This window comes from Parambassis ranga, chromosome 19 (assembly GCF_900634625.1).
Source record: "Parambassis ranga chromosome 19, fParRan2.1, whole genome shotgun sequence".
NCBI classification, from domain to species: Eukaryota; Metazoa; Chordata; class Actinopteri; family Ambassidae; genus Parambassis; species Parambassis ranga.
The window spans coordinates 12343364-12364139 of NC_041039.1; the positions used below are offsets into that span (position 1 = coordinate 12343364).

Consider the following 20776-nt stretch of genomic DNA (forward strand, 5'->3'; position numbering starts at 1 on the left):
TATCTAAGGAAGGATGCTGCCAAGTGTGAAGCGTCTGATGAGCTAGTGTGCCCTCTGGAGGAAGAAGAGAAAACTACTACTACTAGAGCAATTAATGCTCTAGTTTTTAACAGGACACATGTGCATGATTGCACTGTTATCAGAGCTTCTTTTACTGTATATAGCAGTGTTGTTCCCTATAAGGGCTGTGTGACCCAGAGGAAGACAGGAGCTGAAAACCAGGATGTGAGCCCACTGAGCAGAGAGGCTTTGCAGGGTCTACTTGGCATCATGGTGGCTGCAAAAAACATGTAAAGTCCACTTTGGAGGCTGCAGAGAGGGCCTCCAGATGGCTTTGGATCAAGAGGAGTGATCTGTGGGCCAGAGCTGCCAGGAAACATGCCAGGGTTGCCTGAATGAGTGTGTATATTGAACAATGTGTCCCAGTGCAGCCTAGAATGCATCTTTGAATATATTAGCAAGCAGCTCTTAAGAAAAATGGTGGTCATGGTCACATTTTGAAGGCTTTCGAGCTGACTGGTGTTTGCATGAGTAGCCCCCTCCTGTGGTCATGTGAGTACAGTGCATGAAAAAGGGTGGTGGAGATCGAGTTTAGGGGGCAATAAGAAGTTTTGAATAAAGAAATTATTTCATTCTTAAATAAAACCACATTTGTGGCCTCAGTGTGTGTGTGTGTAAAACAGGGGTGTTTCATGTGTTTTATGACTAATGCAGTTCCCTTATGCTGCCTGCAGGTTGCTCGGTCACAGGCAGTACATTAAAGGACTGGGTCCTGGTGGAGGCCAGGAGGAGTAAGAAGCTGCATATAAGCTTGTGATAAAAAAGGCCTGGCTGTGAGGAACAGCCCTGAGCTATCATATATGTGAATTACCAACAAAGAAAAGAGGATTGTGCTTATGCTTAGATCATATTTTGTGTAATTCATTCAAAACACCTTGAAGATGTGGAATATTTTTAGTTTTATTCGATATATTTTTTATTCTATATTAGGATATTTATCACCTGTCACACAGAGATAGAAATTAGCTTCAGTATGTTTGGTTCCTTCAGTTCAGAGGCACCCAGATGTGTGTCCGCATGCAGCCTGAAGCTGAACTCTATAACTTCAGCACTCTTTGCTCTTTGTTGTGTGGCACACAGAGTGGGAGTCACATTACGTGCAAGACATACAAAGAACAGTTTTCCCCTTCAGTTCAAAGTTTGCTGCAAGAAACAAGCCTGGGGCAGGAAATAAAAGAGAGGAGGAACACCTACAAAATCTCTGTTATTAGTTGCACATAAATTAACTATTTCGAACAATGAACATGTTAGAGACCAATTTGTGTGTCTGTGAATTGTTACAATTTTTGCTGTTCTGTATAGTCTCACTGGAGGTATGGTAACTGAAAGTTACACTGAGGACTGCTGAGAGGTGGCACTAGATCATCTGTTTCACAGCAACACACACACACACAGGCAGGCTAACTGAATTTCTGTCAGCCTCCAAATATATACCCAGACTGTTTAAAACATCTTGTTACTTCATCGGAGAAGCTTTGGTTTTAAATGCAAATAAGGCAGCAGTAGCTCTCTGCATGCAGCTTTTGTCATGTTAAACAGGGGTTCAATGACTTATGCTAGTTCCTCTTATCAGCCTCTGATCAAGTTAATTAAGGAGAAAGCAAAGAAGAGAGCTCCAGTGGCGCAATCGGTCAGCGCACGGTACTTATAAGACAGTTACCTGCAGAGTGATGCCGAGGTTGTGAGTTCAAGCCTCACCTGGAGCAGTGAGGTTTTACCTGCAGCACATGAGAGCACACAATATAGGTCTATCTAAGATAGACAAATAGTGTTGAGGTGAAGTTGAACACAGAGAAAAAACTTTGGTTAAATCTGTGGCTGTACAGATAGATTAATCCCATTATGTATTTTTTCCTTATTAAGCTCCTAAATCCTGCAAAAATACAAAGAAATGAAAAAAAAGCTGTTTTGTGTCCATGTGTGCCAGTAGCAATGTGAATAATCATGTATCACATTAGCAATGTGTCTGATAGTAGATATGACCACACAGTCACACTGAAAGAAAAAACATGACTGTGCAGTTTTGTTTAAAGACGCACGAAGTGGATATGACAACTTCTTGATATGCTGAGTCAACCTTCATCACTGTGTAACAGCTGACAGTGTTTGAGTGTTTTACTTTACTAAATCCTACAGATGGCCATAATCATGAGCGCTTTACTCTTAGTTAATGCAGTGTAGGCATTATAGACATGTGAGCACCCAATAGTATACAGAACATTAAAGAGTGTCATCAGTGAGCCATCAGTGAAGTTACAGCTGGTGCTGCTATGTCATGGCCACAGGGAGGGGGTCATGCAAGGTCACCATGCAGAGTTGATCGTGAGGTTAAAGTGCTGTTTGAGACATTGTGGCATAGATCTTTCACCTATTTAATGTCAATAGAAGTTATTTTCATTACCACAGTATTTTCATCCTGCGTGCTGGCCTACAGTGTAACTTGATGCTTGGATAATAAAGGAATAACTTAATCCTTCGCACCAGACCAAACATCATAGTACCATACAACGTGTTTGACAATGTTCCAAAAATGGTTAAAATTACAATTTTATGTTGCATTCAAGGGTAATCTGAGGTGAAATCGGCTACATTTCTATGGATTCAGGCATCACTCACAGATCAAATATCGATCTATCATCTTTGAACTCTCTTGCCTTGCAAGTAGAGTATAAGTACCTTCATGAGCAACAGAAGTTCTTTGTGCACATAAACTGTTCTGGGCAGTGCAGTGGACCTCACAGCAGAATCTGATGGAGGCCGGTCTCACACCCACATGCTGACCAGCAGCTTATGGGATGGAAGATAACAGCAGCTATCTGCAAAAGCCTTCACCATGTAGCTAAAGGATCTGTTTTTTGGTCTTCTAAAGACAAATGTGGGGGAATAGAAAAGGAAATATTAAAAGGTTTTAAATGCTGAATTAGGGTTTGGGTGGGCAGGGCTGGAAGAAAACGTCAAGCAGACCCTGGCACCAGCTACACTTTTAGGTCAGCCATGTTGATAATACAATAGAAAGACCTAGTATGACGTGTGTGAAGCAGCAGATAGCATGGTGCTGTGGAGCCCCCCACCCTGCCCTGGCTGCTGTCTGATAACACAGAGGAGGGAAACAACACGACTGATGAGAACGTGAAACCATTACGCATCGTTTTTGTCAGACAACAGGAATTACATCTGAGTTTTCATCAGATTTTTCTTCTTTTTTAGGGTTAATGTGGTGATAAAATGGTTGACTGAGGCACGTCGCAGAAACATCTCTCACAGTGGATTTTCAGTTTATTCTCTGCTGTTTAGAGACGTAGGCTGCAATGCTGTCAGAGAAGGAGAAAAGGCTAATTAAAGACATATGGGATAGACTGACTCCTGTGGCCGAAGACATTGGGTCAGACGCTCTTAATAGGTAGGTCTATATGAAGTGGATCATGTATTGTGTTAAAAAAAATGACATGTCTGTGCAAAAGATACTGTAATGACGTTATTAGGATGCACCTCTCTTCAAGTATGTAATCACAGGAGTTACTTTTAAATAATGAATAATAAACAATCAATCAATCACATTGGCAGTTGCATCCTGGTGATAATTGGATCTAATATCATAATCACATGTAAAACTCTTCACCTAAACCTCTATAATATGTTTTATAGACCTGGATTTAACAAACCTGGTTAAAGTGTTTTATAAACCTGGTTTATACAAACCTGGATTATATTGGCTAAACCTGGATTATATAAACCTGGATAAACCCAGATTTGCTGCTCTAATAGGATCATGTTTCCTGTTCAGGTTTCTGAACGCTGTTATGAATATGTACACAAAGATTTCAGTGACTCATGTTCTATGTTAATCTTTGCACATAAACACATTAAGCAAAGCATTAGTAAATGGAAGCTACTAGCTGCTGCATAGAGGTGACATTAGTGCTTATTTATTCAAATTTGTTCCTTCTTCCACAGGATGTTTGTTACTCATCCAGGCTCCAAGACATATTTTTCCCATCTAGACATTAGTCCTCGCTCCCCCCACCTGCTGTCTCACGGAAAGAAGATTGTCCTGGCCATAGTAGAGGGGGCCAAAGACATCAGCCAGCTCACCGCCACCCTGGCTCCTCTGCAAACTTTGCATGCCTACATCTTCCGGATAGACCCAAGTAACTTCAAGGTGCCTGTCCTAACATACTCAGAGCCCTGGAGAGGCACCGACATGTACATTCAAAGCCGTGTATTGTTATTTTGTGCCATTACATGTCTTTCAGATGCATTATATTACTACTGTGCTGCAGTTTACAGCTTCATCACATGTTGGGTTTTGTGATTTCATATGTCACTGTGTGTGTTTATTCCCCTGCAGCTGTTCTCACACTGTGTCCTCGTCACGTTGGCCTGTTTCCTGGGGGAAGACTTCACACCAGTTGCACATGCAGCAATGGACAAGTTCCTGTCAGCTTTTGCAGCTGTGCTCGCCGAGAAATACAGATGAGACATCAATGTCCAGGACGTGCATGAGACATTTAAATATGTTATAGAATGTATTTATTTATGTGTAACTGTTGTTATAATAAAATGCATGAGTACCATGTATTTATGTGCTGTATCACTATACGAATAAAATAATACATTTCATTTATGCATTATTCAATCAAGGTGATTTTAATATGACATAAAATGATCCGTTTTTTGATTTTGAAATTCTTTAATAATCCCAAAAATTGCTTAGGGCTGCCCAGCAAAGAGTGCCATGCACCACTGAGTGCACTTGCGGGCGTGGCTGCATGGCTCTGCAGCGCCCCCTAAAGTGTGAAAATATTCACCGCAAATGCTACAGACTTCAGACTCGGTACACTGATGTATCGCCTCGTGACAAGAAAAAAAGCTTCTTGGACCAAAATTCTACGACGTACAGGAAGTCGGCTATTTTGAAAAAACCACGCCCTGTTCCAATTTACACTTTTGCGAACTCCTCCTATAGGGGAATTGCGTGATATGGCTAGAAATTGGTGCGCTTGCCCTTAGGGGATTAGGGACCAAAATTTATCAAAAACGCAGCACTTCGTCATACGGTCTGGCTGTAGCGCCGCCATGAAGTTGACCCTTCGCCAACGCACAGGAAATACATGTTTTTGATGCTGTATCTTCCTCATACTTCATCCTATGTGGATGACACTTTACAGTCATGCTGGACATCGGACACTGCACAGATTGACATGCTAGGACCTGTCTTTTGTACATGTGTGTTTTGCTGCCCTGCAGACCACAGCTCGTGTCGGTACAGGAGGGAGAGAGGTCGTGGGACGATAGGAGAGGAGGCGGCTGCGAGGGCCCGTCATCGCTGCTTGCAGCTTTAATTTTAATTAGATCAGCAGTACAGAAGCAAGTAGAAGCTTCTAAGACATAATGGCAGAATGACAGAGCTCTTTCTCTGATGCTGAAAGAAACCTGCAATAAATGCTGAGATTTTCCAAATTCTAAACAAACCAAGTGGAACAGAATTTCCCTCATAGGAAGAATGGCTCAGCACAGGAGAACCACCTCCACAGGACAAGACTCAGCTGTTCACTTCCACTTCAAAGAGAAAGGACACTCCTTTGAGGACAACAATGTCCACACCCTAGATAGAGAGGAAAGATTTTAAAAGAGGAGTCAAGGAAGCCATTTATGTTAAGCTGGAAAAACCTTCCCTTAACAGAGGTGGTGGCCTCGGACATCATCTTTATACCACATACAATGCAGCTTCCATCCATTCCCAGGAAGTTTGCACATACTCACAGGAAGAACAAAGGGCTGTCAACCAGTCCCCCAGTCTCATAGTCCTTAGCCAGTCATTAGACACACCTGGCACAGGCAGCCAGATCACCACAGGTAATTATGGAAACATTTAGTGCTATTGTTTGTATGTTTTACCCAGACCCACCCACTGAGGTCTGCAACCACACATAAACCATGTTTCCCCACCAAACAGTTAGAACTGATGAAGCTGCTTGGATGAGAAGCAAAACGTCTTCAAGAAAACGCTACAAGTCCAGACTTCAATTGCTTCAATCTTCTGTACGTACCTGGATGACTGAGAATCTTCATCAACATCCCTCATATGATCTACGAGGCCCCCTGCTGGATATAACAAGCAATTACAGCTTTCATGGTGTTTATGATTGCCGGTCTGGGCTGGGTGAGGCCAGAATTTAGAATTCTGTGTAATCAAAATGTTTCCTCCCTGTTTTTTTGTTTTTTTTTAATCTGTGTCCAAAGTTTTATGCCATCATCAAGACAAACAACAGCGTAAATTCCATGTGTTTTTACTCCTTTCCACCGTTTAAAATTATTATGCGTCCAAGTTTCAGACAGAAATAGCTCACAAACAGTGAGTTTGTCTTGTTTTATTATATAGAGAGAGTTTATCTGACTCAGCAGTGGGTCATTGTTTGGCTGTCAGGCTTAGAGTTGGCCTCATTACGCACGATTAAAATAAAAATAGAAAACAAATGTAAACTTTGCTTTAGTGGGCTTTTATTTCTTTATTAAGGAGAGAAGTATAACACATGCAAGCAGATGTTAGATCTCCTTCTGGTGTCCAGGTGTGGAAGCTTTTTTCCTTTAGTTTAGTGGTACTGCCTTCCCAGAGCAGAGACGACCACGGCCAGGAACTTCTGCCAGGCGGCCTGAGTGTCTGCGGTGAAGGAGCTGCCCAGCTTGGCGGCAACGACGATGGTCAGGCAGTCAGCCAGCAGCTGCAGAAAAAAAATAAACAGCGTTAGATGGATTTCATGGCCTGCGTCTAAGCATTTGGCACCATATTGGTAAATTAAAAAAATTGTTTTTTAATGTGCTGCAAAGTCACCCAAGAAGGGATGAAAATGTACCTTGAAGTTGTCGGGGTCGACGTGCAGCTTCTCGGAGTGCAGGACGCTCAGCTCGGCATAGGCGGCCTTGATGTTGTCCATGTTCTTCACAGCGCGGTCCAGACCGTGCAGGATCTTCACTCCGTGGGCTGCGATGTTCGGGTTGGTCTTGATGGCATCGGCATTGTAGAGGTTACCGAAGGAACCAAAGTACCTCTGAGTCCAGGGGTACACAATCAGACACCTGAGGAGAGAGACACAGAGACAGGTGAGCTGGTAACAAAGGATGATGGAAGGTGTTCCAGGCGGCCTGTATAGTCCCTCACCTGCACAGAGCCTTGGCACCGATCTCCTCGTAGTCCAAGTTGGCAAAGATGCCGGTGATGATGGATCGCTCTTGCTCACTCCACTCAACCATGATGGCTCTTGTTTTTGTTTTTGTTCAGGCTTGAAAGTGAAGGCTGAATGGCGCTTGAGTTCAGTCCTGATCTATTTAAATGTCTCAAAGCTCCCCCCACGCCCTACAGGAGAAGGCAGTGATAGGCTGAAGATGACACGTCTAAGATAAAGTGAAGACTTCTCCAGAAATTTCTAGAATATTCTGTGTTTAGTTTGATAGTTTTGCACATTTTTAAACAAACGTCAAAAGAAAAAGGAAGCACGCACAGTATATCGAAATGATGCAGAATGTGCGTTTCATGGCAGCACTGTCAAAGCTTGAATGTTGATTTGTTAAGCTGTTTGAAGAGTATTTTTTCTGTTCAAGAAAAACTGCACTTTCTCTGTTTCAAGTGCATTTAAATGTTCTCTGATTTTTAATTTTTATTTTAAATTGAATGGTTTTTGTCCTGATATGCACGTTAAAATCTTATGAACTTAAACATGACTTTGGTATTTATTGCACAACAATAATTATTTATTTACGATAAAATTTTAGTTGAAATGATGCATGTACTTAAATAACAATATGTGTTAATACTTCAACAGCAGTTCGAGGAACACAGAGTTAACAGCATAAACACCAAGATGGCTGAATAAATAGGCGACAGGTAATTGTACTTAGTCCCAAAAATATTATACAAATTAAAACAAACAAACAAAAAACAAACTCGGTTAAATATAGTTAGCAAATAAAATAAATAAAATATTAATATAAATAAATAAAAACACAAAGAAAACGAACTTTATTTTGTTTGGCTTGGCTTCATTTAAAAAGTAGGTGAATATTCATATATGTATTTGTGTTATCTCCAAAACCACACTGGTGTTATCTGCAGCACCGCCCCCTCCACCCAGGCACCCGTGCCCAAATTCACATATGTTTCTATAAGAAAAAACTTGAACTCGGTGATAAAGATTGTGGGAGCTATTATATTTATACAATAAGAAAATACAATAAAGAAATATACGAAATAAGAAACATTTCCTTAAATTAAAAACTGATAAAATCTCACAGCAGTTTGACAACGAAACAATACTACTTTATTATTAATATTATTATTATTATATATTCTTATATAAAAAATATGTATATTTTGAGGAAGTAATAACTCTATGTGCTGCAAAATAAAGATAAACATATGATATATATGGTTATATACGTATTTTATTTTAAAACATAAACAAACAAAAAAACAAGAAACGCAGGATGTGGCTGCGTTCATCTGAAGTCTTGTAATCAGTGTCTTCAGGTTATTATTATGTGCCTTACAAATATTAAACATTACTAGTTTATTGATAAATGGGAACAAGTATTATATCTACAAACATCCGGGTTATTAAAGAAACATCAAAATTATCCAATCTAAATACTGAGCTCCTTCTGGTTATTCCCTTGCATATATATAAATATATAATATATATATATATATATATTATAAATCACAGCACAGCTGGTACAGAGACCTTATAATAAATGGAATGGTAGAATGGTAGAATTTGAAAGTGAACCCTCCCATCCCTCTTGGCGCGTCTTTTGCGCACCTGGCATCCCTGCCTCCGTCTGACTTGTGTCCTCACCCCCCCCCCCCCTTTCATAAACCCCATGACGCCCAAGTGACACCCACGATGTAAGTGTCTGATATGAGCTTCCTAGCTTGGCATCTTGCCATTGACGTGGAGGAAAGGGCCTATTTGCGTCAATGGACGAGATTTGGCATCGGTTCCCGTGGGTGTGACCGTGGGCCAACTGAATTTAAGAAGATCTTCAGACTTGCCTGGCATCTCCACACACATCCAGGTAGAGAAAAAGAGAACCAAGCCAACATGAGCTTGACTGACAAGGACAAGGCCGCCGTCAAGACCCTCTGGTCCAGGATCTCCAAGGGCGCCGATGCTATGGGAGCTGATGCTTTGGGGAGGTAAGTGTCAGTTTGCTGGTGTTGATAAAGATTGAATCGTCTTAATGTCAGTTGGCTCATCCTTTAAGAGTCTTGGATACTTTTATGGTGTTGTTTCTGCAGCTCCAGGGCACATTGGCAGGTCATAGGGACTTTAGTTTAGTTTGAGTTCATCCATTCAAACTTAAAAAAAAACTTAATAACCTCTCTTTGGCTTAGGTGAGGCTCGAACTCACAACCTCAACATCAGAACAGCTAATTACTGTCAGATGTCACTTATACCAGTAGTGAAACCTTAGAGTGACACACATTTTCATCTTCAACCTCTTGGTTCAGTTTCTAGTTTCAAGTTATTCATCGTATCCTCATCATTACTCATCATCCTCCCAATTTCCACAGGATGCTCGAGGTCTATCCCCAAACCAAGACCTACTTCTCCCACTGGGATGACTTGGTCCTCGGGTCTCCCCACGTGAAGAAGCATGGAAAGACTGTCATGGGTGGAGTGGCTCTGGCTGTTGCCAAGATAGACGATCTGAGCAATGGCCTGCTAGAGCTCAGTGAGCGACACGCTTACCAAATCAAGGTGGATCCAGCCAACTTCAAGGTGAGACGGGGTGTCACTGACATTGTGTAGCAGTGTGACATTATAATATCGGTGTGAAGCTAAAAAAATTACCTTCTAGTAGTAGTATGAGTAAATTTTATATGTATATATATATATATATATTTACGCAGGGCAGAGCTTTTTACGCACAGGTCCAACCCTACAAGCTACTAAATCTTAGCTACAGTTAATTGGTATAATATAAAAAAAATGTATTTACATGTTTTAAAGAACACATACTGCCCCCGTTTAGTCTCATTTTATTTATATTGTGCATCATCTGTTCACAGATCCTGGGCCACTGCCTTGCCGTGGTGATTGCCACTATGTTCCCCGATGATTTCAGCCCAGAGGCCCACGTTGCCTTCGACAAATTCGTGGCCGCTCTTTCCCTGGCACTTTCTGAGAGGTACCGCTAAGCTGTCCGGAACGCAGATACAATACAAGACCATGTAGCCAAACTCATGGTTAACTAAATGAAATAAACTGCATAACTGCAAACTGAGAAAATGTGTCTTGTATCTTCCTAAGAATGAAAACATGTATTAGTCTTTATTAGGAAAATTAAATCATTCTTTATATCAATTGTGTTGTGAAAATAATCCAATTACATAAAATGGTGAGAAGTATGCACAGCATCAAAGAAACGACGATATGATCCAGAGGAGACAAACCTTACACGTGTGTGGCACTGAAGACACAATAGAGTCTGTTATGACTTCATAACAACTCGTAACTTATGATCACCAAGAAGGAGCCTGTCACAGGAGAGAGAAGTTGGTTATTTCGCAGTTTCTTGCCCCTGATCCAAACACCCTGAGTATATGGCTACTCGTACCTGAGCAAAGCAGCGGCCATCACACCTCCTCCTACTGGTCCGACCCAGTACACCCAGTGGTATGTCCAGTAATTTGCCATCACAGCTGGACCGAAAGCCCTCGCAGGATTCAGACAGGTTCCTGATATGTCGCCTCTGCATAAAGGGGTTGCATAAAATAAAAATGTAATATAAATATTATTATTCTTCTTAAGTTTATTATTATTATTATTATTATTATTATTATTATTATTATTATTATTATTATTATTATTACATAATTATTAATATTAATAGCAATTGCGTATAATAAAATATATAATAACTAAATAAATAACTAATTTGTTACTTCGGCTTATTTGGAATCCAATCAATTAAGTAATTATAATTAAAACAATTACATTTGATTAAATTCTTCTTCATTTTACTCTGCTACTTTCAGTTTTGATCCTCTGATGTATTTTGCTGATAGCAGAAAGATGGAGGCCACAAAAACCTGTGACCATATGGCCCATGCTCATCCCTCTTTTTATCTCACCCTGCCAAGATGTTGATGATGACAGTGCAGCCCACCAGAAACGGAGCCAGTGGGGTCTTGGTCTTGCCATTGACTGCCACCAGCAGTACCACCATTGTCACCAGGCAGGTCATGGCCACCTCCCCAAAGATGGCTCCGGACAGCTGGCTGTCTGACTTGAGGATATCGAATGCTGCTCCTGTGGCATTGATGTAGCGTTCCGCTGGGGTCATCAGCTATGAAAAGCGGGAGGTGCTAGTGAACATGATGATTATAAGTGCCTCCCAATGAGGTCTAACAGGCCATGCTAGTTGTTTCACTGTCAGCTGACCTTGGCCATTCCAGCTCCCAGGACTCCTCCAATTAACTGACTGATGAGGTAAGGCCCTACCATCATCAGCTCCATACCTCCACACAGGTAGATGGCAATAGTGAAGGGAGGGTTAAAGTGGGAACCACTACAAGTACAGGACACATTTCCATTAAAGACTATACAGTTTAAGGGTTAATCTATAAAACACATGCTGCACCACACACCCAAAACTTATATGAAACCTTTGACTAACCTGATTTTATCCATGACAGCCACCATCACTGCCACAGCCAGCCCGTGCACCAGAGCAGGCTGCAGCCGTCCAGCTGAAGGCACGTTCTCGATGACAGAGACACAGCCGATGAAGACGAAGAACATGGTCCCCACAATTTCAGCCAGACAGGGCTGGACTACAGTCTCGAATCTGTTAGGAGGCCTGGACAGAGGTGTCTTTTTATCCTTATCCATCAGAGTAGAATCTGTGTCGTCCATTTCCATTTTCTGTACTCCCATGGTTGTTTACACTGAATCTCACACTTCTTGCACCGTCTGAGCCGGTCTACAGATTCAGACTATAACACAGCAAGGCTTTAGAGTTATTTATAATCACCACCTGGAGTTGGCACACTGAACTCAGATTGCATCACAGGTCATAAAACAGCAAAGGTGAAGGATATTCCACTGGTTATTATCAGTGCACTAACTCAAGTGAATCCAATCCCTTGCTCAATCTTTGAGTAAGGAATTGGCATGTGTCCGTCTTTGACGTGTGTCTAGCAAGATGAGCCATTCACCAAAGGTGGCCTTTCAGGGTTTAGAGACACAACTTATTCATTTAGTGGGATCAGGTTCTTGTCCCAGAGGTTAAAGTATTCTTTGCTCATTTGGATGTTACCTGTAGCCTATATAGATAAGATAGAGTTAGACCACATAATATCTTAAATGGGTTATAGTACACTGTGCACTCTCCTGTTTCTCCGGTGAACCATGTCAGACATATGCACATTTAATATTACATAAATATCCAAAGACTGATTTGCATGTTTTCATTTTGATTTTTTAGAATATTACTTACTTCAAACGAGGTCAAATGAGAAAAATCAGAGAAAGATGTATGATTTTGAGCCTCGCATCAAGTGACTTATCATCTCTGTTTACACACTTGTGCATCAGTACAACAGTGAAATGGTGCCAGAAATACAAAAAAAAACATCCACTTGGGACAGTTTTTTCTGCAGATGAAGTGACCTGCTTCTTGTTTTGAAGATTTAATCTGATAGTGCTTATACAAAAGTGACAGCCAAATTTTACTGCGCTAGTTTATTAATCTAATTTAGATTTATAGTATAATACCATGTCCTGGCATTGTATCGTTTGTGTCTTTTAGGTAATAAAACTATTGATGTAAGGTTTTAAATTTAGGACTTTGACCCAAACAGAGAACACAAAAGACTGTAGTAAATAGAAGAGATAACAGAAAGCGTGACGATTTGGAAGAATATATGGAATTTATTATATGAAATATCTCTATTATCAAACATATAAAGTAAAAGTTTGTTGTAGCAGTCATATCATCAAACACACATAAACATGATATAACAATAGAAAATGTTTTCACAAATTTTGTCTTTTTTTCTGTTTTAATAAATTAAATGTTCACCTCAGCAAAATTCGAGTTTTCTGGTCACCAAACAACAACCTGCAAAAAAATGAGACATCAATCAGATCATTTATCATTATGACTTTGCCGTGTAATAGTAGGTCTGTGTGTTCCTGTGTATGAGGTGTGGGAGCTCATATGTGCTTATGAAGCATAATTCAGTATATGAAGGCAGAGGTCTGAAGTCCAGAGGAGGACGGCATTATATACAATAGAATACGACAGATACAATGATCAGGTTTAACCCAGCACCTTATCTGCATAGCAACCTATGTAAGATAGTCAGTGGTGCATGGGTAAATTATATAAATTAATTTTGCATTTGTTACTTTAGGACAAAACAAACACAGTTTTTCCTGCTCTGAATCTTGATAATACCTGATGAGGCTGGTGGTGATCAGCGCACCGGAGGTGGGTCCAACCCAGTAGACCCAGTGATGCTGCCAATGGTTAGCCACCACTGCAGGGCCAAAGGCTCTGGCAGGGTTCATGCAACCTCCGGACAGGACCCCCCTGAAACAACGGCCAGCACCTTAAAAAGCTTCAACAGAATACTTAAAAACTAATATTTTAAGAAGCACAGTTTTTGATATGATAGGTGTGTAAAGAGAGTAAAGACTCTTTGTGATAAGTTTAAGCGTGTGAAGAGATATATTTCTTGTGACCATAATGTCTTGCAGATGCCACTTCTTCCTACTGAGGTTCTTACCCGGCAAATATATTGGCTGTCACAGTGAGTCCGATGCAGAAAGGAGCCATTGCTGTTCTGGTTTGGCGGTTGACAGCCCCCATGCACACTACCATGGTGAGAATCAGTGTCAGCATCACTTCTGCCACCGTGACCCTACCAAGCTCAGCAGCGAATGGAACAAAGGCTCCTCCAAGGGAAGACTCATAACTCTTAGGGGGGTACACTGCCTGAAAGTGGAACAAACAGTAGGGGTGTTTCGATTAAAAAAAAAAGAAAGAAGACATTTACAAAAGACAGTCCAACATTTACATTATAGGCTTCCTATGTGTTTCTCACCTTGGTCAAACCAGCACCAATTGTCCCCCCAGCCATCTGACTCACAATGTAAGGAACCAGCAGTCGCAGCTTCATCCCTCCACACAGGTAGATGCTCAGAGACACAACAGGGTTAAAGTGTCCTCCGCTGCAACAGATATGTTGAAGGTTACTGTGCATGTTTCATATAATGCTGTAAAGCTGTGATACAAAGCAATATCAAGTCATATAGCTAAGTATTTGTTGAAGTAATTGAAACATAATCAGAAAAAACATTGAAGGTTTAAAAGAACAGTAAACTGTATTCAGTCTTTGCTTACCTAATTTGGCCAAACACCATGATCAGCACTCCAAGTGCCAGTCCATGTGTGAGAGCGGGCTGTATGAGACCAGAACCCACGTCCCCAACAACTGATGAACATCCCACAAATACAAAGAGGGTCGTCCCGAACAGCTCAGCCAGGCAGGGCTGCACATACTGCTCATATAACCTCTTGTTTCTGCTGCTTATGCTTCTCTCCTCTGCCACTTCAGTTATGGTGAAGACCTCTGTCTTGGTCTCGGGCCCTGACATACTGTCTGTAAAGCTGGTGCTGTAGAATCACTTGTTCCTCTGGTGGACCACAGGCTGCACTAGGCGGGTTCACAAACCTACGATATATAGGCGACTGCTAGGATCATGCATAAAGGACATGCATACGCACATCCACCTTTTTTCCCCCTTCTCTCTGATGCCCCTCCTTCCAGCCATTGTTTATATTCCTAAGACTGTTAATCAGGAGAAGCTCATAAAAGAATTAGCACTGCGCAATAAACTTTCAGAGATTCCACAAAGACAAGATAAGGATGAGGGGCCCCTTGTTAACTTGACACCAGCACTGATCATCACTGATTAAATACCTTTCACAATAAGCTCACCAGTTAAGTTGGTATCTATACATAATGTTTACTTGACACAAACTCACAGCAATTTTAGCTCAAATACTTCAACACGTGGCAGTATTCATAAAAGCAATGGAGCCCTAAAAAAATGTAATTTCAAGCCCATATTTGACTAAATCTAGCACTCAAAATTCAATTTAGTTGGGCATAAAAATCTGTGAAGCTGTTTGTGAGACTGCAAAAATATTCAAAGTACTTAAATATTGTTTTTTTTTTTATACAGTGTAGACGATGCACACTCATCTCACAGCTTGTACTTCAAATAAAACTCACACACTATGTATTTCCATTTCCTTTCATTAACAAAAACAAGCCAGCTTCACACTGTTACACAAAAATCAGTTTTAATATTTAACTGCACTTGATTAGCATTCATCAAATACAGTCTGTTACAATCGAATCATTCCCATTCTCTTTGCCTGGGTCAGGAATAGAAAACCACTGTAAAGCATTTATTCCCCCAATCAGACAATGGCATGCATGAAACGGTCTGATCAATAAATAAAATTAAAATGGCACATAAAACCCAAACAAAGACAAAGATGCATCTGTAATTCTTCAAATTTTACACATTCTTCAGACAAAACATGCCTGTAAGCAAACCCAACCTGATTCAGTTGGTATTTCAGTGCCAGTGTAGCGACAAAAACCTCTTCACAGTTCACAGGCAACCTGATCACATCTTATCATCAAACATGTGCCGGGTTACAAAGGACGCTTGCAAAACCACATTCTGCTGAGGTCGAGGCTTTTCACACTAGAGCAGCTCACGGACGAAGGCCTAATGAAGAGTAAGAGCGTTTCCTCTTTATCAGCGTGTCCTTCCACATGTCTTTTGCTGTTGTTGACTCTCACACATGTGAAGCAATGCCCAAACATTGGATACATTTCACACTCAAAATGCCAACTGTGACAGACCTGAGGAAACAGAACACGACCTGTTCATGTAAATGACAATAGCAGATTCAAACTGGGTGGATGGGTGCAAGTATGACAAATGTTTACATAATGAACAGTAAATAAATGAACAGGCAACGTGGCGCTATGAAAGCCGCATATGGATAGTGGTCTTCATACCACAGATTACATTCATTTAAAAGAAAGTGTAACGTGTGTACATTACCCAGACTGAGTTTGTCCTTGGTAGCCCAGCAGATGCTGTAGTGTTGAAGAAGTTGTTGCAGCAGCTCTTTTTCATCCAGGAATTCTAGACGCTCAATTCTGGGAAAAAAAAAAAAAATAGCAGCGCATAACTTTAATTTTATCATCATGTTATTTTTGTAAAACCCTCATGTTTCTTCTTTCTCTGTCTCACTAATTAAAATGAGTGTCACTAAAATAAAACGTTTTTGTACCAGGCTGCAAACATGTTTCTTCTATAGTTTTGGACCATATTTCTGGACCATTGGCCCAGTGATATTGAGCTTAGCCAATCATCACCAAACCCTGCCTTTAGATAAGGGACTCGCTCCTGCAGCCGGGTCTGTTCCTGACATGGAGTTTCTGTTTAAACTTTTTTAAGAGACAGTAAAAAAGTATCACTCCACATACAAATGCACAGCCTACATTACCTTGCAACATCGTCTTGAGGAAGCATACTGTAGACCGTCATCATATCTAAAGCGTCAGCATGGTCCCAGCCAGTCCTCAGAAACCTTTCCTTCTGCAAACACAGTACATTTTTACAGCTTGGTGTTTTTTGTGTCTACAACAGTTTGCCTTCAAAATCCTGGATGTTTACCTGAGAATCCAGAGACTGGCAGGCTTCTGCTCCTGCCAGAGTGCACTGGCGACGCTGCAGGTTCTCGATCATCACCTGGCCAAATCGGTCAGTCATGTTGACCTGCACACAGAGAAAGCAGTGACTGGACAACAACCTATGTTGTCCTGCTAATAGGAGCTACTACTGTTAGGTTTTATTATCCTCCCTGATGCAACTGATGATGCATTTACTAAACATTTAATATATACAGAATTAGTAATTATAGCCCGATTAAAGTAATCCGTTTGGTTTACCTGTTCATAGTTGATAAACATGGCAGTGTGAAACGTTTCTGCTGCCCAGTGGGCCAGGCTGGAAGACTGGGAGGGTGTCATGTAGACGAGAACACACTCTGACAGGAGTAATGTGGGTAACCTGGGGAAGAGGACAGTACAAGTAACCATAATCTAAGCACTTAGAGAGGCCTCCACCAAGGCAGAAAAAGTTTAAATACACTATTACAAGTTAATGAAACTTTTCTAAAAAAAAAAAACACACAGCAGACAAACAAATTCCTGTCCCACCAAGAATCAGTTTTATCTGTCACAATGGGTAAAATAAAGCTCCAGCCACCCTCTACTACCACCCTCACTTACCTAATCATATTTGAATAAAACTATGACTAGGCTTTCAGGGCTGCAGGGGGGGGCTTAGTGTTTAACATACACTTTAGGCGTGGCCTTTCAAATCGGCCTCCAGATGGTGGACATTACATCTGCATTGCAGTCATACAGACTGTGTTATCTTGAGCTGCTCACAGTAAGAAACCACAAAGATAAGCTCCAATTCTTGACTATCGAAAGATGTGCTGGGAAAAAGTGACGACTGATCGGATAAAACCGAGGACTTAAATGAATACTTTTGAATATTAATATGCAATGCTAACCTTGGGTTATTATTAAGTCATGTTTTTAGTAATTCAGTAGCTCAGCACGAGTGCTCTGGAATATCCCACCTAGCTAAATCAAAAATACATCTAATTACATACTCTGGGTTAAGCTGGAACTTCTTCAGCTTTTCATCCAAATTAGAGATGTCTCTGAGGTCGGATCCGATGATACAGTAACGATCTGAGTCAAGGCTGTGGGCATCTGTAAAAACAAACAACACAAACAAAAGACTTAAAAAGAGGAATACCTGGTGTTGAAACCCACATATATACAGCAAAATGTGATGGTTATTAGTGTCTGAGTACCTAGTAGTAATGAGTCTGTTGAGTGGGTTTCGATGATGGGTTTGGACAGGGGTGGTTTTGTCCTAATCAAGGAAAAAGAGCATGTCAACAATAATACTACGGTAAGTCTTCAGCATGCAAACCAGTAGACAGTTTCCAAAATTTAGGTTATGTGCACATATATAATAGGAGATTCTAGCCAGATAGTAGACAAGTTTTATTTTAATATTTATATATATCAAAAAAAACTATTACATATTTCGTACATACATCTCTGGTTTCTCTGTGAAACAGTTAAGGGATACAAACAGCTCTGGCTCCACCTACAGACGTCTGGCCTACATTACAATACCAAATCTGAAGGGAGTTTATCAGTGGTACAATAAAGAGGATTTAAAAAAACAAATGTACTTTATAAACATGGCAAAGTTGTCTTACTTTATGTTGTGTATTTTCCTGGCAACAACAGTTGGAAAGTCAACTTCAAAGATCTTCCGTGGCAATAGGTTTTGATCCTGTAACACACACATATCATCTGATTATAACTGACAACAGATTTAAGATAAGATAAGGTAAGATAAAACTTTATTAATCCTGAAGGAAATTCTTGTGCCAGAGGTTATCAAGTTGCATTAGACACCGTTAAGTACAGAGTATAAGTGTCACTAAAATCTAAATCAGAGTGCAGTATGCAGTATAAGTACAATATATGATGCATGGATACAAATATAGACCAGTGGAGGGAATGACCGTGATACATGACATGATTATCTAGCTCTTCTCCCTACAGAAAGGGGAGGAGATATACAGTCTGATGGCCACTGGCAGGAAGGACCTCCTGTGGCATTAAGTTATTTTAAAGCATTTAAATCAGCATTTTAATGCGTTTTTTTATTAGGCCCCAGTTTACGGCTGCAAACCTTCAGTCGCCAAAACGTGGTGTCTAGTCCGGCACCCAGGTTGATTATTTGACAGTCACATTCTGCTTTCTTTATAAATGCGTCGAGGAGATGGTTCACCCCTTGAACACGGGCATAGTAACCTGTCAATCATATAAGCAGAACATAAGATAATAAAACTCACACCTGAGCAACAAAGAGGGAAGAAATTCCTGTTGATAACTCTGCTGTAACATTTGGCAGCATTAGCTGTTTGTATCATGAGCCTGTAAACATGCATGCAATGAAAACCATTTACAATACTGTGACTTAATGAACACGGGACATTCTTAATCAGTTTTTGGCAGACAATCACTTTTTGGCACAACACCAGCTAATGTCTCACTCCCCTCTGACATCATCACTCTTTGTAATTCTTTTCGAACTAAACTCAATTACGCCACATACTATGCCGATGTAGGGGTAGTATAGATTTTAATATTCACCACGGACCCAGGAAACTACATGGCTACGGGTGGATGTACAACAATGTTCGTGCAAAAAACTGGGGGGTATGTTAACGGATGTTTAAGCTTCTGTTGGACACACATTTTGAGCAGCTGAATCAGGTGTCTCTTGCTCATTACCGCTCCATGCCTAACCACAGGTGACTTATTTCATTGTAGTTCATTCCAAGCTTAAATATAAAGAAATGAATAAACAGTGTAGTCTCTGCGTGGAAATGAATGTAATAACTATCCCGTGGCCATGCGTTGGGCTCCGTAAGTGCTCAATAAAGCAGAAATGAAAAAATGGTTTATATAGGGACACTTGCCTCTGTTGATTTCAGGAGCCTTTCTCTCTCCTACAGATCTCACAAAGTACTGGATATATGGATCCTTCCAGTAGCCTTTACTGGTAGCAAACCTGAAAAACAGATAATAAACTGAATGAGAATGTGTCGTATTCCAGTCAACATAATTTAACTCTAAGTACAATAAACATGAGTCTTTTACAGAGAAGGCCTTGCTCATTAAGACAACACCAATCGGGGTTCTTCACGTATTACAACTATACATATACAAGTGCACTGGTGGCTTGCCTGCAGGCCACTATTGTCACCCACTGGAAACATTTAGACCATTACAAAAATCAACCCCTTGACATGATGCATTCAAAGCTACCTGATCACTACATTAGATGATGAACCCTGACTTCATATCGTGCTGTTACCTTTTACATGTGGTTGCATCGTCACATGTCGCTCTCACCGCTTCATCAGCAGTGTCCATGTCTGTGAAAGGTTGTCGAGCTGCCATTGATGATTCTTTATCTAATGCAATCTTGTTCACCTGTTTTACTCTTGTCAGCTCCTTTAAGCTAACCAACACAAGCTAGCTATTGTGGCAGCTGCGGAATCGTAACAACGCAGGGAAGAGGGATAATAAAACCGTGAACATAGTCAAGGTATTACATTTTTGTGAAAACGAAATAAAACACTAGTTGACTAAATGTTAGGGGCACATAATGAGACAATAATGCTTCGCTGGCTAAAAACAAAGTGCACGCACGAAGAAATGTTTAGCGACCTACGACCGGAAACGCAACATGAACACTTCCGGTTCGTTTTGTTTTTCAAATTAAAAGTTAATAGTTAGATACACAATCTCACCCATGTTTTTGTGGCAAATATTTAGACCAAATATTGAGCATTATTTACAATTTAATAATTTTGGGGTATAAAATTACATGCTACATTCTATCTAACCTAAAACAAGCAAACAGAAAGCTTTAGATTATGTTTTTTACTTGCTTAGAATGGATTTCAAATTTCTATAGGCTACCTTCACTATATACAAAATCAGCAA

At 40.6% G+C, this 20776-nt stretch overlaps 6 protein-coding genes, 1 long non-coding RNA gene and 1 other non-coding gene across 8 annotated transcripts; 4 read left to right on the top strand and 4 right to left on the bottom strand.

Annotated features, from left to right (window-relative positions):
* Positions 1 to 722: 722 nt before the first annotated feature.
* hbae4 (hemoglobin alpha embryonic-4) lies at positions 723 to 4680 on the top strand. Its single transcript, XM_028430073.1, has 4 exons — positions 723 to 734; positions 3310 to 3460; positions 4015 to 4219; positions 4409 to 4680. The coding sequence occupies exons 2-4, from the start codon at positions 3369 to 3371 to the stop codon at positions 4535 to 4537; spliced, it is 426 nt and encodes a 141-aa protein (XP_028285874.1). The 5' UTR covers positions 723 to 734; positions 3310 to 3368; the 3' UTR covers positions 4538 to 4680.
* trnai-uau (transfer RNA isoleucine (anticodon UAU)) lies at positions 1673 to 1766 on the top strand. The gene is made up of 2 exons: positions 1673 to 1710; positions 1731 to 1766. It is a non-coding gene; the product is annotated as a tRNA-Ile (tRNA).
* Positions 4681 to 6539: 1859 nt separating the features above from the next.
* hbbe2 (hemoglobin beta embryonic-2) lies at positions 6540 to 7379 on the bottom strand. Its single transcript, XM_028430070.1, has 3 exons — positions 7220 to 7379; positions 6915 to 7137; positions 6540 to 6782 (listed from the first exon to the last, which is right to left on the bottom strand). Exons 1-3 carry the CDS (start codon positions 7309 to 7311, stop codon positions 6654 to 6656), a joined length of 444 nt encoding a protein of 147 aa, XP_028285871.1. The 5' UTR covers positions 7312 to 7379; the 3' UTR covers positions 6540 to 6653.
* A 1581-nt stretch (positions 7380 to 8960) lies between these two features.
* Positions 8961 to 10349, top strand: hbae5 (hemoglobin, alpha embryonic 5). The gene is made up of 3 exons (XM_028430065.1): positions 8961 to 9253; positions 9632 to 9839; positions 10130 to 10349. Exons 1-3 carry the CDS (start codon positions 8976 to 8978, stop codon positions 10256 to 10258), a joined length of 615 nt encoding a protein of 204 aa, XP_028285866.1. The 5' UTR covers positions 8961 to 8975; the 3' UTR covers positions 10259 to 10349.
* An 84-nt stretch (positions 10350 to 10433) lies between these two features.
* Positions 10434 to 12015, bottom strand: aqp8a.2 (aquaporin 8a, tandem duplicate 2). Its single transcript, XM_028430057.1, has 5 exons — positions 11740 to 12015; positions 11505 to 11631; positions 11195 to 11409; positions 10678 to 10812; positions 10434 to 10597 (listed from the first exon to the last, which is right to left on the bottom strand). The coding sequence occupies exons 1-5, from the start codon at positions 11997 to 11999 to the stop codon at positions 10552 to 10554; spliced, it is 783 nt and encodes a 260-aa protein (XP_028285858.1). The 5' UTR covers positions 12000 to 12015; the 3' UTR covers positions 10434 to 10551.
* On the top strand, positions 11390 to 12658 carry LOC114451476 (uncharacterized). The gene is made up of 2 exons (XR_003672201.1): positions 11390 to 11552; positions 11759 to 12658. It is a non-coding gene; the product is annotated as an uncharacterized LOC114451476 (long non-coding RNA).
* A 451-nt stretch (positions 12659 to 13109) lies between these two features.
* On the bottom strand, positions 13110 to 15147 carry LOC114451455 (aquaporin-8-like). Its single transcript, XM_028430059.1, has 5 exons — positions 14473 to 15147; positions 14174 to 14300; positions 13856 to 14064; positions 13525 to 13659; positions 13110 to 13185 (listed from the first exon to the last, which is right to left on the bottom strand). The coding sequence occupies exons 1-5, from the start codon at positions 14724 to 14726 to the stop codon at positions 13143 to 13145; spliced, it is 768 nt and encodes a 255-aa protein (XP_028285860.1). The 5' UTR covers positions 14727 to 15147; the 3' UTR covers positions 13110 to 13142.
* A 269-nt stretch (positions 15148 to 15416) lies between these two features.
* On the bottom strand, positions 15417 to 20499 carry lcmt1 (leucine carboxyl methyltransferase 1). The gene is made up of 11 exons (XM_028430050.1): positions 20142 to 20499; positions 19744 to 19835; positions 18951 to 19072; positions 18469 to 18545; positions 18052 to 18113; positions 17845 to 17947; positions 17111 to 17231; positions 16836 to 16937; positions 16666 to 16757; positions 16218 to 16315; positions 15417 to 16012 (listed from the first exon to the last, which is right to left on the bottom strand). Exons 1-11 carry the CDS (start codon positions 20225 to 20227, stop codon positions 15990 to 15992), a joined length of 978 nt encoding a protein of 325 aa, XP_028285851.1. The 5' UTR covers positions 20228 to 20499; the 3' UTR covers positions 15417 to 15989.
* Between the last annotated feature and the right edge of the window lie 277 nt (positions 20500 to 20776).